This window comes from Piliocolobus tephrosceles, chromosome 5 (genome assembly GCF_002776525.5).
Source record: "Piliocolobus tephrosceles isolate RC106 chromosome 5, ASM277652v3, whole genome shotgun sequence".
NCBI lineage: Eukaryota > Metazoa > Chordata > Mammalia > Primates > Cercopithecidae > Piliocolobus > Piliocolobus tephrosceles.
The window spans coordinates 126,947,931-126,964,640 of record NC_045438.1 but is presented as its reverse complement, the minus strand read 5'-3'; the positions used below and the strand labels follow the sequence as shown (position 1 = coordinate 126,964,640).

The following is a 16,710-nucleotide window of genomic DNA, read 5'->3' as shown; positions in this document are numbered from 1 at the left end:
GAAGGGAATTATGGAGGGAATCCAGCTGGCCTGTTAGTAAAGGTGTCCCAGTGCTAGGTGGAGGTGGAGTTTGGCTGCCTTTGGGGAGATGGAAGGGTGAGGAGTAGAGGCCTGATTTCTGAGCGTTGTTTCTGTGTTGGACAATTCCATGCAAACTGCAAACTAGAGCTAAAATGGAAGAGGGTGCAAGTCCCCTCCTGGGGCCCCAGATGCTCCCTCCTTTCTTGCTGCCTGGAGCAGGGGCAGTGCTGTTAGTGGCTACTCCTGGTGTGAACAGCTCATCCTGGCCACCTTCCACAGGAAACCTGACCTGAGGGACAGAAGAGGAAGGAAGCAGGTGGGTGTGAAGCCAGGAAGGAGGGAAGGGTGGCACAGGACATTTGAAGTGGGAGTGGAGGGGCAGTGCTGAGGAGGGTTCAGTGCTGGAAAGCAATATTAACTGTTACGGTCCAAACCCTCACCTCAACCCCAATACAAATCCCTGGCCCAGTCTTACAGAGGCCAGAGATTTGATGATGACCCTCCTGTGCCCAGCTACTTTGAGAATCTATCCCAGCTCTCAGAAGCCAGGTCCCCCAAGGCTTCCCTTAGCCTCTGGTATAATCTTGGGCAAGTTAATTAACTCGTTTCAACTGTCAAGTGGAATAAAAGAAATTACCTCATAAGATTATTGTGAGGATAGACTATATTATATAATATTCTAGAAGAGTCCTTGGCACAGAGTAAATATTATTAAAAAGTTTGCTCTGGTTATTTTTTTTCTCCAGGGTTTGTATCTGCTCAGAGCTCTGATCCCATTCTACCTGGTTTCATCTTTGTCTTACCCACTATGAGCTCCTTGAGGGCAGGGCTCATCTATTCTCTACATTAATAGTCACTTTTTTTTTTTTTTGAGATGGAGTCTCACTCTGCCGCCCAGGCTGGAGTGCACTGCACTGCAACCTCTGCCTCCCAGGTAGGTTGGAGCGATTCCCCTGCCTCAGCCTCTCTAGTAACCGGGATTACCGGCACACATCACCATGCCTGACTTTTTTTTGTATTTTTAGTAGCGACGGGGTTTCCGCATGTTGGCCAGGATGGTCTCGATCTCCTGATCTCAGGTGATCCGCCCGCCTCAGCCTCCCAAAGTGCTGGGATTACTGGCCTGAACCACTGTGCCCAGCCAATAGTCACTTCTTACCCCCAAGATATTGTGGTCATATCAGGAGTTGCCGAGAGGAAAACTGAAGAGATGAACTTAGATTATCCAATGCAGTTGCTGCTATATATAAAAGTGCAAGGTGTTCCTGTCCTCGAGAAAGTTAAGATGAGGAGCCGAGAGAGATGCAGGGAGCAAAGAGAAAAACATTAGGTGTTAAATCTTGGGGCACTGAATCTTGGGGCACTGCTTGCTTCAGTTGCTCAGGGAAGGGAGAGCTGGTATGGTCACAGAGGCTGAGAAGGGTTTCCTGGTAAGGAGATCCTTTAACGAGGCCCAAGCCTATGTAGCTGGAAAAACTGGACCCATGTAGGAAGTTGTGAAGAAGCACGCTTACTGGGGCTGTGGGTGCATGGTGAGAAATGGTGGAAGTTAAGGCTGATGAGGTAAGGAGAGAGGGGCCAGCCTGCCCAAAGGCCCACCAGAAAGGCAAAGTGCCCTCTCCTTCTACCATGGGCCTTCGCTTACCTCCATCCCAATCTTGGGAGACCCCAGAATTTTGAACTTCAGAAATTCTGGACCAAAAGACATGACCTCAAGACCTGGTTCTGCCACTTACTGGCTGTTTGACTTTAGGCATGTTACTCATGGTCTGATCCTCAGTTGGGCCATCTGTAAGATGGGGATAATACTACCTAAGTCATTTGGGTGTTGGGAGGACTGAGGGAAATAATACCTATAAAGCACTTAACACTTCCTAGCACATTGTAACGGCCTAATACATGGAGGTCTTCTTATTGTTTTGGGGTAGCCTTTGCCACTAATGTCAGTGCAAAACTCTGGCTGGCCCCACCAAGAGGACAGCCCCAAGCCCCAGGATCCAGGTCCACCAGCCAACTCAGACAGTGACTCAGGCCACCTGCCAGGGGAGGACCCTGAGGACACCTCTGCTCAGGTAGTGGAGTTGTGCCCTTCCTCTGAGACCAACATATCCTCTATCCTGTGGGGTGGCCACCTTTTTCCAGTAACCCGGAGGTAGTTTGACTTCGTGCCTCATCTCTTATTGCCTTTCTCTCTTTTCAGGAATTCCTGTCTCTGCACCTGCTTAGAACATGGGGTTTCGACTTTAAACTCATTCACATGAATATCCATTACCTCTCCTAGGGAATCTGTGTTGTCAAAGCAAACTCTAGGGGCTTTGGCCCCAAGGCGTGAAGGGGGTTAAGAAGGGAAAGCATAAGAAGGGAAGCTGTTTTGGGGTGTGGGGCCTCCCCAGCCTCCCTCAAGGAAGACCACAGATACAGGCATCAGTCAGCTGTCCTTGCACTCAGTGAAGATCTGGAAGGAGGACCCTCCCAAATGGAGGGCATGCTTAGAAGCTGCTCTAGATGGGAGAAGAGGTGGCAATGACTAGGGGGAAAGGAGAAAGAAAAACCTAGTTTCACTCCTCCCCTTCTTCCATGTCTCCCCAGGATCCTTCAGTTCTGAGCTTGGGTTCCCTTTGCCTGGACACCAACCAAGCCCCCGACTGGACTGGGCTTCGGACCCTCCTGCAGCAACTCCCTCCGCAGGACACTGATGTGGGTCTCCTCTCCCCATCTTCCCTCCCTTGCCTCTCCCGTCCCTTCTCTTTTCTTACTGTGGGAAGAACCTCAGTCCAGAAGTTAGGGGATGTGGATTTAAGGCCCTGCTATGCCACTGGTTGGGGTGTCATTCTCCCCCTGCCTGAGTTTTCACGTTGGCAGTAACAATAGCGGGTGCAATAACATCTGCTCTGCCCACCACAACGCTTAGTTCAAGAGCAAATGAGAAAATGGACATGAACGACTTTTGAAACGGATAATGGAATGTACAAATGTAGAGAGTGTGGTTGTTACATATTTATTGAGGGTCTACATGTGCCCAGCCTAAAGGCTTACAATTCAATTGGGGAAGCAAGACAGGAGTATATGAAATAATTTGAGGAAATGCAAGAATGGGAAGTGATACTGAGCTCTTAGCTCATTGGGAGCAAGGACCTAATGGTGACAGGGCTAAGTGCTGTGGGCCTGTCAGACCTGATTGATGACCATTCCTAGGGGAGTAAGGGGAGACTCAGGTGGCCTTTCCTGAGCTCCTTTCCTTCTTCTTCGATTTCCCCTTCTATGCCATTATCTCTGGCATCTCCCTGAGGTTCTACAACCTTTCTCTGACCCAGCAGCCAAGCCTTCCTCCAAGCAATGCTCAATCTTTCCTGCTGGAGCTCTCCCAGTAACTGTAGAGGACTGTTTCTGCAGGAGCACTACTGCCTGGCCCTTGGGGAGGAGGAGCGGGCCGAGCTGCGGCTCTTCTGTGCCAGGCGGAAGCAGGAGGCCCTGGGACAGGGGGTAGCCCGCCTGGTACTTCCCAAGCTTGAAGGACACACCTGTGAGAAGGTCTGTAGCACCCCTCCCCTCAAGTTCCCCTTCCTCTATTCTTTGCCCTCTCATTTCTGCAGAAGGGGCTAGCTTCTGGAACTCTGGTTGGGAAACAGGAAAAACAGAAACCAAGTTTGGGAGCTCTTGGTATAGGTTGCAGTGGATGTGGGCTTGCTAGGGTATGGTGAGAACAGGTTGGGATCAGATTGCAAGAGCAAGGAGGGAAGTTAGGACGGTAGTGCCTACTCGGACCACCTCAGCACCTCCCCTCTGACAGTGTAGGGAGCTGCTGAAGCCAGGAGAGTACGGAGTGTTTGCAGCCCGGGCAGGGGAACAGCGTTGCTGGCACCAGTCTTGCTTTGCCTGCCAGGCCTGTGGCCAGGCCCTGATAAACCTCATCTACTTCTACCATGATGGACAACTTTACTGCGGCCGCCATCATGCAGAGTTGCTGCGCCCGCGCTGCCCGGCTTGTGACCAGGTACAGCCTGGAGGGGAGGAACTGGGGGTCTGCCCAGGGTCCAGAGTGGCAGGATACAAAGGAACACTCTCCTGGGCCACAGTTTCTCACAGTATCAGGGAGTGGGGAGAAGTAGGAACCAGCCTGGGCACGTTCACTGTGTTCTGACTTGAGCTCTGGGCATGTGGGACCCGGTGCCCTTCTACCTCTGGCCTCCCCCACTGCAGAGGCCCTCAAATGTTCTTGGACTGACAGAATTTCTCTAGAGCAGGGACTCTTGGACACATGCTCATCTCAGTAGATGCCAAGTGCCCAGTGCTGTGCCTCATCATGCTAGAAATTCCCTTGATGTCAGCATAAAAGGAAGCCTGGAGCCCTGGTTTGGGAGTCCAGACCCCCAGGTCGCACTTCGGATTGTGCCACTTGCTAGCTGAGATCCTGGCTAAGCCAATCAGTCCTCCCTGCGTCCAAGAGTGGCTGAGTGAATCAAATGGGAATGTATGCAGACGTGCTTTAGCGTTAACTGGGTAAAAGGCGTGGTTACTGGATGAATGAATGAGTGAATAAATGAATGAAACGTTCCCCTCTCCCTCTCCCAGCTGATCTTCTCCCAGCGCTGCACTGAGGCGGAGGGACAGCGCTGGCATGAGAACCACTTCTGTTGCCAGGACTGCGCCGGGCCTCTGGGCGGGGGACGTTATGCCCTGCCTGGGGGAAGCCCCTGCTGCCCCAGCTGCTTCGAGAACCGCTACTCGGATGCAGGCTCGAGCTGGGCCGGGGCACAGGAAGGGCATGCATTCCTTGGTAAGGGAGAGGATGCAGAGCAAAGCGGGAGGGGGCTTGGGCTGGGCTGTGGGGGTTCTCCCGGGCTGGGACCCTCGCCCCGGTCCCACGCCGTCCCGTCCCTCCAGGAGCACCCCCACCGCAACCCCAGATCCGAGCCTCGGGGCCCGCAGCTCTCACCGCGCGTCCCTGGCCGGAGCGTTCCAAGGGCCTCCCGAACCCACCCCGCGCCGCGGTCGGGGTTGCGGCGCCGGACTCCCTCCCAGGCGCGGGACGCGGCCGCCCTCTGGTGGAGGCGGGGGACCCTGGCGAGGACTCTCGGCGGCGGCGGCGGCGGCGCCGCGCACAGCCAAGGGGCTGGGCTGGGCGGGGCGAGAGGCTGGGCCTCACCCCAGCTAGCTGCGGTGGAGGTCCAGCTCCGCATCTCTGAGACCAGCGTTTCCGACCCGGCCCGGAACAGGGGAGACTGGACCCGACCGAACTAGAGGAAGGGACCAAACCTCGGTGAACTCTGCGACCCTCTCCCGAACACTCCTTCTCGCTGCTGCCGGCGGTTCCAGCCTGCAAACTCAGACGTGGCTGCCTGGATCCAGTCCCCAGCAGGAGAACCGACCTGGGGACAAAGCGGAGGCACCCAAAGGGCAGGAGCAGTGCCGCTTGGAGACTCTTAGTGATCCCAAGGACACCCCTTTCTCCACCTGCTCCTCCTCCTCTGACTCGGAACCTGAAGGCTTTTTCTTAGGCGAGCGCCTTCCCCTGTCCTGGAAAATCCCCGGAAGCCTCCAAGCAGAGGACAGCAACGCCTCTAAGAAGCACTGCACCATGTGCTAGTGGCGCAGCTCAGAGAGGGGGTGTGAGTGGGAGGAAAGGGGTCTGTAAAGCGGGAGAACAAAGCTAGCCTCCCCTAACAATCCTAGACTGAGACGCAGTCAGGCGCACGCCCGCGAGAGGCGGCGAGGTGACAAGTTTGGAGTGCGTCCCCTTCAGCACATCGCGTTAGGACTTTTGGTGGAGACTTTCTTGGCAAAACCCACTCCCCAAAGCTACGCTTCCCCTGCTGAGATAGCCCCTACCCCCACCTCCACAGGCTGGGACAGCCCAGTCCCCACCATCTTCCTCCCCAGCCAATTAGGTCACAGCACGCGTGACGGTTACCGGCTGGACAGCCGGAGGTGGGACCGGGAGCAGGGGACCTTAGAGCCGGGCCGCGCTCCTCCCCTCCTAGAGCTCGTGGACGCGCAGCAGGGGGCCGTCCCGCTTCCGGATGTCGGACTAAGCGAACAGCGCTCCACTGCCGGCTGCTAGTAGCCGGAAGTGCCAAACCGGAGGTGCGTCATTCACTCGCGACGCCGATACGGTTCCTCCACCGAGGCGCATGCGAAGGTGCCTACTATGGCTTCCAGCGGGGTCCCGGAGAACGCTGCTGGCTCGGCTAATGAAACTCCCGAAATACCAGACAACGTGGGAGATTGGCTTCGGGGCGTCTACCGCTTTGCCACAGATAGGAATGACTTCCGGAGGTAACCGAGCCCGGGAACTTGGTCCTTCTCTGGCCCTTGCGTCGGTATTTCCCCTTTCTCGCGAGGCTGGCGCCTCAGGGTTTTTTGTTTTTGTTTTTTTGTTTTGTTTTGTTTTGAGACGGAGTCTCGCTCCGTCGCCCAGGCTGCAGTGCAGTGGCGCGATCTCCGCTCACTGCAAGTTCCGCCGCCTCCTAGGTTAACGCCATTCTCCTGCCTCAGCCTTCATAGAAGCTGGGACTACAGGCGCCCGCTACCACGCCCGGCTAATTTTTTTGTATTTTTAGTAGAGACGGGGTTTTACCGTGTTCGCCAGAATGGTCTCGATCTCCTGATCTCGTGAACCGCCCCCCTCGGCCTCCCAAAGTGCTGGGATTACAGGCGTGAGTCACCGCGCCCGGCCTTGTTTTTGTTTTTTAACATTGCCAGCAATGTGGCGTCTCCGTAGCTCTGGCTGTGCGTTACTGAGGTTCTTGGCCAGGAGGGAGAGTTGCCGTGTGGCAAAAGCGATCTTTCGTTCATGTGGCTGTGTCTGTATGTCACCCTAATCAAGGGAAGAGGTGCCAGCACGTAAACAGGCCTTTTTGGCTCTGGACTAGTGCTGTCGCTGGGCTTTGCGGATCTTACGTTTTTTTTTTTGTTTTTTTTTTTTTTTGAGACGGAGTCTCGCTCTGGCACCCAGGCTGGAGTGCAGAGGCGCGATCTCGGCTCACTGTCCCTTCCGCCTCCCAGGTTCAAGTGATTCTCCTGCCTCAGCCTCCCCAGTAGCTGGAATTACAGGCGCGCGCCACCACGCCCAGCTCATTTGTGTGTTTTTAGTAGAGACGGGGTTTCACCATCTTGGGCAGGCTGGTCTCAAACTCCTGACTTCTTGATCCACCCGCCTCGGCCTCCCAAAGTGCTAGGATTACAGGCGTGAGCCACCCCGTCTGGCCACATTTATTTCTTTTTGAGACAGTCTCGCTCTGTCGCCCAGGCTGGAGTGTAGTGGCACGACCTCAGCTCACTGCAATCTCCGCCTCCCGGATTCCAGTGATTCTCCTGCCTCAGCCTCCCCAGTAGCTGGGATTACAGGCGCCGGCCACCACACCCAGTTAATTTTCGTATTTTTAGTAGAGATGGGGTTTCACCATGTTGGCCAGGCTGGTCTTGAACTCCTGACCTCGCGATTCGCCTGCCTCGGCCTCCCAAAGTGCTGGGATTACAAGCGTGAGCCACCTCACCCAGCCTTATCTTACATTTATTAGGCACAAAAATGAACTCCAAATTCCCACGTGGGTTTTGAGCAACCCGCCATGTCACAACCATGTATTAATGCCTCGGGAAGGTGGTGGTGATGGAAGCTTTCCCCCCAGTACATTTTGTTAACTGTACAACAGATTCAGTGACCACAGGGTTAGTAAAACACATTTTTTTCCAGGAACTTGATACTAAATTTGGGACTCTTTGCTGCGGGAGTTTGGCTGGCCAGGAACTTGAGTGACATTGACCTCATGGCACCTCAGCCAGGGGTGTAGCCAAGTAGGTAAGCACTGAACCACCCCCCTACCTGTCTTAGGAGACCTAGAGACTGGGAGAAGCAATGTTTTCTGTCAACTATTCACGACATGTACAAAAGAATGTGATGTAAAACCCTTAACTATTCCTAGTTAAATGTGTTTTCAGATGTTGCAAGGGATTTCAGTATCTCTTACCAGTTTCCCTCCCATACTTTTCCAGTTCTAATGCCACCTGTTGTCTTATCCGATTGCAGACAATGGAATCCTGTGCTGAACCCGAATCTTCCAAAAAACAGCCTACGATCTGTGACCACCACAAGATGTGCCCTGATGGCAGCTGAAGTTTGATTCAGATGGGCACTTTTCTTCCCTCTCCCTGCCTAGTTTCCTTTTGTTCCTTGAGTCCACGCAGAATTCCATTCTCTGGTCAGCAGACAGGCTTAAGCTGAAGTATGGCCTCTGTTCTATAAAGTTCTGTACATAGTTCCCGAGCTTCTGCAGGGGGTGATCTTTGCTCGTCCTGAGAAATAACAGTGCTGTTTTAACAAACATTTGAAATAAATACCGCACACAAAAGCAGTCATTTTATTCTTTTAATAAGAAACTTTTGCTTACAAAAACAAGGTGTAAAAAAATTTACAAAAATCATAAAAACATGATTTATATTTCACACTTGAGAGACAAAAACAAGCCCCAAACATGGATTTTAATGGAGGTGGTTTGCTTCATTTTAAAAGGAAGGAAAAAAAAAAAAAGCAGCCCTAACCATACATTGATGTCAACATAGCATGAAGTTTATTCTTGAAGAATTTACATTGTTGAGCAATATAAGGGGAAGAAGCCATTTGGTGTTGCATAGCATTTTAGTGCACCAGATGGGTTTTCCAGGCACCAGGGAGGCATTGTTGCTGGAATAGTGAGGTTTGGTGGCACAAAGAGGGCAGTGATGTGTAGGGGGAGGCAAAGTGAAGTAAGCCTGGGCAGTGGGCACTAAAGTGACACTGCTGAGGAAGCTGCTTCCTTCAGAAGGAGATGTCTTGTGACCCTAAAATTGATGGTAGTGCTACTGTCCAGGGTTTGGGGGCTCTTTGGAAATGGAGTACGTACGGAACTGGCATGTATAAACTTGTATAGCCATAGAAAGGGGTGGATAGAAATGGGTCCACTATGGCAATTATTTTTTTATGGTCAGTTTACTAGACATTAAAAAAAATACTGCTTTTATGTGCCAAGTCTCCTATGAAACTAGTGTGGGATTAAAGGACATTAATTGGAAAGGAGGGTCAGTATATATGGACCACAGTGGCCTGCTAAGAATGACAGATGTCTCTAGCAGTTTGTTCACTACTAAAGATAAACAGGACAAAATAGTCTTTCCTGACCTTGCTGGCATAAATATTAAGAAAATTGCTTGAGAATTAGATTTTTTTAGTATGTATATAAAAACAGCACCATTCTTTGTATAAATCGTATAGATCTTATCTGATAGATGAAGCCAAGACCCTTGAGTCTACACTGGGTAGACTGAGAGGTTTATATCTTACTGGGTATTAAGATGAAGAAGGATCACATGAGAGCAAAGCTTAGCTTTGAGGCCATCACCTCCCAAATGGTGACCAAGGAGGAAACTTTTAAGCCATAGTATAGATGCTAACCCCCATTTATGACCCGCATCAGACCACTTGATAAGACAAGAAATACCAGCACCTCCTGTTCTTTATAGGAATGAAACTTAGATCCTTAAAGTCTGCTACCTGATATACTCATGACTGAACAGTTTTATTTGATAAAAACTTCCAAAATTGAAAATCAAAATCCAGCAAGAATTAAGACATGGCAGCTTCCAAAAGCATAATTCAAATTTTATTCAAAATTTACTGTTTTGGCTTCAAGTAAGTGTTTACTGTTGGTTGGGTTTTAAAGCCATAATGATGGTTGAGTAAGGATTCATTTATTTATTTATTTTTAAATTTTTATACATTTTTGAAAAGATTTCAAGTCTGTGTTTCCCAGGCTGGTCTTGAGCTCCTGGCCTCAAGCAATCCTCCCACCTTGGCCTCCCAAAGTGTTGGGATTACAGGTGCTAGCCACCGTGTCCAGCCAATGTTTCACTTAAACTGGCTTAATTCTTCAAAGTGGTTAAGAATTTAGTAAATAAAACTACTTAATCTACAACTTTCAAAAATTGATAAGTAATCATTAATTCTGTAAATGAAGGAATTGGCCTTCATTACTGCCAAAACAACATTTTCCCCAAGGAAAGTCAATTTTATATCCTGTCACACTTTTCAGCCCTGGCTAGTTAACAGTACTATGAAAATCTCTAGCTAGATTTTAAACGAAATATGCCAGCAGAAGTATGGAATGAGTCCACAAAAATGAGTGTCACAATGCTATAGTAGCTATGGTGTATTTAGTGCAGAGTGTGGGTTGAATAAGTACACAGTAATTAAAGTCATAGTCTTGGCCCAACAGAACAGTTATTAAACGTAAGATACAAACTAAAGTCACAGTCATATCTAGAAGGCGCTTTTCAACTTTAGTGCTGACTTAAAAAGTCTGAACCACCAGGAAGATGCGTACTTAACTAGTTAAAAAATTAAATGGCCATGGAAGTTTTACCCCAAAGATACAAACTCTTCACTTATTTAGTTCAGTAATGAGGCTGAGGGACCCAATTTTCAAGTGTGCATTTGAGTGGTAAACTTTTAAACACCATTTGGTGAAGTTTCAGGAGCTCAGTGGAAACCTTAAGGTCGGAGTAAAAGAAACTGGCTGTAAACAGCCCTGCAGTGAAGAGACTGGGTCTTAGCACCTTCCACAGCCACTCAGCACCATCTCAGTCAGTGCTTGCCGGAGGGGGGAAGGGCATGGAGAGCTAGGACGGGTGCCTTCTCTTTTGCACCACTCCCTTTGCATATTACACAGTGCACTGGCTTGCCTTACAATCTGCGGTTCACATACAGAGGTTTTCTATACTGCTTCCGGACATTTTTTGCAAAAGAACATCAGAACCAATGAAGGTACCACTTCAGGAGGAATCATTTTTGTTTGACTTCTGCTATGTGTTGCCCAGCATTAGTCATTGTTTTGATAAAGACTAAAAGGCCTTTTCTGAACGTTTGTGCTCTCTCAACTACCTGGGAAAGCATCCCTTCCACTCAAAAGATGTAACCTCAGATAGGGATACAGTATACATTTAAAAAGGGGTAGCCCCCCAGCCTGATTTTAAAAGGCCCAAGTTAATGTATGGAATGTGACAAGGGAAGTGAAAAACAAATGGAGTACATAGTCTGCTTGAAAAACAGCCATTTGATGAACAGTCACAAATACAAAGAATTTGGACATTGTAACATAATTTTAGAACTTGCTGGTAAGAATTTGCATTCACACACAAGAGACATGAAATGCTTTTTAAAAGTCTGTGATACCAGATGTCCTTTAAACACTACACAGCCCCATTTGCCACTCGAAATGACAAGAAATCCTTTCCCTTAATCTTTTCAATTCCATGCAAACCATAATTGAGTACAAGGCACCAAATTTTATGAATTGTATAAAATTAGTTCACAAAGCTTTGTCAGTAAGTAAAACAAACTCCATTTCTCCCTCCCGGCCTGCCCACCCTCCTCCCACCACCCGCCATCCCCAACCAAGTTTTCATTCTGCACTACTGTCAACCTCTCTAGGGCTTATGCTGGGGCATGCCCCACTGCCAGCCAATCCACCTCATTGGTTCTTCCCTTGTACTTGGATGGAGCTGTAAGCACAGCCAGAGTAGCAAACTCATACAATCATTGACTCTAGAAGCCTTGCCATTAAAGACAAAAATAAACTCTGCTATTGAGTCCATAGGACACATTAACATTTCTACAGTTTCCAATTTTATTCATGACATTTTAGGAGACGTCTGAAATTTTTTTTATTTTTTTTTTTGAGACGGAGTCTCGCTCTGTCACCAGGCTGGAGTGCAGTGGCGCGATCTCGGCTCACTGCAACCTCTGCCTCCTGGGTTCAAGTGATTCTCCTGCCTCAGCCTCCCGAGTAGCTGGAGCTACAGGCACGTGCTGCCACGCCCAGCTAATTTTTGTATTTTTAGTAGAGATGGAGTTTCACCATGTTGGCCAGGATGATCTCAATCTCAATCTCCTGACCTTGTGATCCGCCCGCCTCGGCCTCCCAAAGTGCTGGGATTACAGGCGTGAGCCACCGCGCCCAGCCTGGAAATTCTTTACAGTGTAGCACTGCCCTCCGACCCTGCCCCATAACTCCAAGACTGAGGGGCTGGATCAAAGCTGGCAAGAGCTCTGACTACCATTTAATAACAGCTTCAGTTCCTGGCTGCCAAGGGCATTCCTAACTATTTTTATACTAGCATGGATGTTCATCTCAGAGGCAACCACAGATACGAGGGTCAGGCTAGATTGAGGTAAAAAAAAAATCCTTTTTGAGGGCCTAGGTGCACTCATCTTGGCTGGCTACAGCAGCAAGTAAACATGCCAGCCAACTAACTACAAAGGGTTCCTGGAACGAGACTCTTAACTACTTGCCCTGGGAGAGAAGCAGGCCCATTAAGGTTCAGTTAGGAGACCTTGGGTTTGATTTGGCAGCATCTAGTCAGCTTTTACCTGGTTCTTATTTTCTTCTCTTTAGAATGATTCAATTTAAGATGCAACTGAGACATTTATCTATACCCAATATGTAAATAAATTAAAGGCAAAGGGACAATTCCCTCACGATAGCCATTGGCTTATGCAGCAGGGAACTCTTTAATAAAAAATCTCCTTAAATACCAACTTCTTAAGTGTCTAGTGCTGCTGCCTCTGGGTACCTGAGGTGTCTGTAACTGCAGTGGGCACCTTTCACAAATGTGTAGCTCAGTAGAGACTCTGATGTTAGTTTCTTTTATTACTTTGATATATGCGTGCTCAGCTAAGCACTTATTTCATGAAGTCCTTAATCTGCTTAATAAATCCTTATAATATTTGGTATAAAACTATTTTTAAAAATTAAATTGGAAGATCTTTGAATTTTCCATTAAATGTTTATTAGTAATTATCCCCACTGGACAGCCTGAGGGGTAAAGTAGATGCTCTATTAGTTCTTCTCTATCTTGTAAGTTCTCTTTTTCTAGAATAATAAATATAGGATTCAATGAGAGATGAGGCACGATTCATAGTTTCCTTTCCTTTTTACTCTCCTTGGTTTTTTTGAGTTAATGGGCTTTTCTGTTGCCACAAAAACTAATCATGCCGACTTAAAAACTTGGATCTTGAGAGTATAGCTTCACATCAGAGCCTCTGGCAGCATGGACAGCAGTGACACTTTAAAACAGTGTCCAGGATGAGCCCAGGCAAAGCTTATACAAAGAAGCCTGCAGTAGACAATATAAACCAAACAGCATAAAAAATGCCATACGCTGTCGCTTCCAAATAAAAGCTAAATATTACAGAAATCTCACAGTGTTGGAAAAAGCAAGTTTAATTTAAAATATAGTCATTCCTTCCCTATCAGGGTGAGCCATTTTTTGTCTGAATTTCCTCCATGTCTCAGTGCTGCCTGGCAGGGCCTATGGGAGAGTTCATTTCAAAAAGTCAACAGCAAATGCTACAGATCTGTGCGGGAAATGTGGCTCATCAACAATGCTAAAGCTATAATCCTCATTCTTTAGCCTCGCTTTCCCCACTTCCCACCCCTCCCCGAACTCCCTTCCACATCTACTCCCTTCAAGTGACAACTGTACTTCTACCTGAATTCAAACATTAATACGATATACTCAGTCAAAAGATGAGCATTCATAGTGACAGGTTGAGTGAGGCTCACTGCAGCAACCACAGCAACAAAAGTTAGGATTTGCATTCACTTTCACCAGCAAATCTAAGTGAAGAACTAAGAATTCACCAGCAAATCTAAGTGAAGAACTAAGAATGAAGTGGCACCTGATGGGGACAAGGGTTTTTATCTGGGCAATTTCATTCTGTTTAGAAACTGACCCAATTTAAAAAGGACGATGTATTTTACTAGCACTGGGGGAAAAGACGGGGCACTCTTGTTTTTTTCTCTGATGGACTGAGTATGGGGGGTAAAGCAACAGTAGGGATTATCAGATTTGGGAGGAAACAGGTCAAGGCCATCGGTAATCAACTCTTCAGATATGTACGAGGTGGATTCCTAAGCAGTTAACATACCCTAGAAAACCAAAAGCTCCCAAACCCTGTGACCATGAATGTTCTACCTCTCCAGGAGCAAGAAAGAAGCTGCAGGCTAAGAAGCTGCATGCTGCACTGAAGTGAGAACGGGTGATAGGCATTCAATAAGCCCTGGAGCACCAGCTATCTCTGCCCACCCTCAATTGAGTTCTGAGAAAACCTAAGAATCAATTTAAACCAAACCATGTGCTTGCCCTAGACCTGAACCAGGGATCTGCTACAGAACTGGGATAGCCAGGAGTGTCCTTTGGCTCAGCATGCAACATGTGCTGGTCTATTGCTTCTTTATATGACCTGCCCCTTCTTTAGAATGAAGGGGTATTCATGCCAGTCTCAGAAGTATGGAATGATTAAATGACAGCAGCAGGTAGGGAGGGTATGACATATGAAAACCATCCCATTTCACATGGGGAAATTTGTTCCATGCATCTCACTCCACTCTTCAGCAGCTATCGCCAAAAAAGGAAGTTTGTTTTGAACCCTTGAAGGTTATAAACAAGGGAATAAACCCTTTAGACTTCATCTCCGATCTTGAAGCCAATCCCATCCAGCAAACTGCTAGCCCAGGGCCCCCTCCTCACATGCTCTGTCCAGGGCTGCTCACATCTGGAGGGTTCTTTTGATGCTGCAAGGAGGTCCTGCTTAGCAAGGGAATCACGTAATGGAGAGAAAACATGGCTGCTCTCCTGTGTGGATATGATTAATTTACTCCCCCTTTCTTCCACCTAGATCCCTCCATATTCAGAAGCAACTGATGAAAGGATCTTCATAGAAGTTACTTCTTTTGTTTTTAGGAAAGGAGGGAACTCCCAAACTCATTCAAAAGAAAGAGACTATAAAATTTATGACAGGACACAAATCACCTGGCACCTTCTACTCTAGACCCAGTGAGGCAAACCTAGTAATCTGTTCCTGCAGTAGCCTTATTTCCTATAAGAGGAAAGATGTATGGACACCAATACACAAAAGCCAGTCTTTGATACATGCCTCCCATTCAGGAAAATGTCTGTGGTCTGCCTTCATCATTGTTGCTGGACTGCACCTGAGCTTGGAGATGGGTTTCTGAGATTCTTGCATTGCCCTGCACTGTTCTTTGAGTGTAAAAAAGGATGTAGGCCTGGGTTTTGCACACTTCCTCGACACTGCATACATTCAGCTTTGAGTCATTGCAGTGGACCCAAAAACCTAGGAAACCAAAGGAGAAAAAAAAGAGAGAAAATGACTACCCAATTCATATTTCTAGTCAGCAGGCAAAATCAGGAGATGAAGAAAGGGACAGAGGAGTTCTGAATAGAGCCAACCCTCAATTATTGGTGGGGGAAGGGACAGGTAAATGAAACCGACAGACTTCGGTGTATCCACTGGCTTTAACCCCACCAAACCCCACAGTACTGCTTATCGACTGACTGCAATTTTTTTTTTTTTTTGAGACGGAGTCTTGCTCTGTTGCCCAGGCTGGAGTGCAGTGGCGGGATCTCGGCTCACTGCAAGCTCCACCTCCCGGGTTCACGCCATTCTCCTGCCTCAGCCTCCTGAGTAGCTGGGACTACAGGTGCCCACCACCACACCTGGCTAATTTTTTGTATTTTTAGTAGAGATGGGGTTTCACCATGTTAGTCAAGATGGTCTTGATCTCCTGACCTCGTGATCCGCCCACCTTGGCCTCCCAAAGTGCTGGGATTACAGGCATGAGTCACCACGCCTGGCCGACTGACTGCAATTTTTATCTTTGTTTTCTTCAGGCTTTTTCATTGTCCACTAGAGCCTTCTAGAAAGATAGCTGCAATACTGCAGGCTAAGCAATGGGGAGATGAGGAGGAGGATGAGGAGGAAGGGAAGGAGGAGATGAGAAATGGAAATAGAGGGGAGTGATAAAGGAAAATTTAGAAGGAACAAAAAAGTATTTATTCACAGGCTCTGGCTGCCCCAAGGGCTGTGCAGTTCAAGAACAGTGAACAGCTGAAAACACATCTGCAGCCCATCACTCAGTGCAGTAGCTGGAAGACTCCACTCTGGAGGATGAGGACCTAAAGCTCCTTTGGCGGGGCCCTTGCATCCCCACACTTCCCATGGCAGGGGAAGTAGTAAGAACATAGTAAGTGCTCAGTAAATGTTCTCAGCTTTATAAGCTGCAGCTAGTGAGATTCATACAGCATCTTGAGGTTACACAGGTTCTACTCTTTCTGCATAACCAAGAAGGAAACTGGGGTGTGCAGAAGTAGCATTACCACAACAATAGTAATATTATCAATAACCAATATTTTTGATAATACTACAATATCCTCAAACACTGACTGAATAAGCACTATGTGCTAGGCAACTGCTCTTTTTATTTATTTATTTGAGTCAGGATCTCACTCTCTTGCCCAGGCTAGAATGCAGTGGTGAAATCACAGGTCATTGCAACTTCAAACTCCTGGGCTCGAGCAATTCTCCCACCTCAGCCTCCCAAGTAGCTAGGACCACAGGTGCACACCATTACGCCTGGGTAAGTTTTTACTATGTTGCCCAGGCTAGTCTTGAACCCTTGGCCTCAAGCAATCCTCCCGCCTCTGCCTCCCAAAGTGTTGGAATTACAGGCGTGAGCCATTGCACAGGGCCTAGGTCCTGTTCTAAGCACTTTTACATGTCGGTTCCTTTTAATTCTTAGAACAACCATATGTTGATACTTAGTGATATACCCAAAATTTGAATCCAACTTTCATAAT

General features: G+C 48.1%; 3 protein-coding genes across 4 annotated transcripts in view; 2 read left to right on the top strand and 1 right to left on the bottom strand.

Moving 5' to 3' along the window:
• Window positions 1-184: 184 nt before the first annotated feature.
• Window positions 185-8,369, top strand: PRICKLE4 (prickle planar cell polarity protein 4). The gene is made up of 10 exons (XM_031935638.1): window positions 185-337; window positions 896-955; window positions 1,950-2,093; window positions 2,611-2,718; window positions 3,415-3,552; window positions 3,812-4,015; window positions 4,594-4,798; window positions 5,238-6,297; window positions 7,715-7,819; window positions 8,048-8,369. The coding sequence occupies exons 2-8, from the start codon at window positions 896-898 to the stop codon at window positions 5,606-5,608; spliced, it is 1,230 nt and encodes a 409-aa protein (XP_031791498.1). The 5' UTR covers window positions 185-337; the 3' UTR covers window positions 5,609-6,297; window positions 7,715-7,819; window positions 8,048-8,369.
• Window positions 6,093-8,372, top strand: TOMM6 (translocase of outer mitochondrial membrane 6). Its single transcript, XM_023212792.2, has 3 exons — window positions 6,093-6,297; window positions 7,715-7,819; window positions 8,048-8,372. The coding sequence occupies exons 1-2, from the start codon at window positions 6,170-6,172 to the stop codon at window positions 7,809-7,811; spliced, it is 225 nt and encodes a 74-aa protein (XP_023068560.1). The 5' UTR covers window positions 6,093-6,169; the 3' UTR covers window positions 7,812-7,819; window positions 8,048-8,372.
• The window catches only part of USP49 (ubiquitin specific peptidase 49), a 115,257-nt gene continuing 106,919 nt past the window's right edge, over window positions 8,373-16,710 (bottom strand). The window contains exon 8 of one of the 2 annotated variants that reach the window (XM_023212789.3): window positions 8,373-15,187. In XM_023212789.3, coding sequence (XP_023068557.1) covers window positions 14,997-15,187 — 191 coding nt within the window. In that variant the 3' untranslated portion in view covers window positions 8,373-14,996. The remainder of the gene's footprint in view (window positions 15,188-16,710) is intronic. The other variant, XM_023212790.1, reaches the window with a different exon arrangement.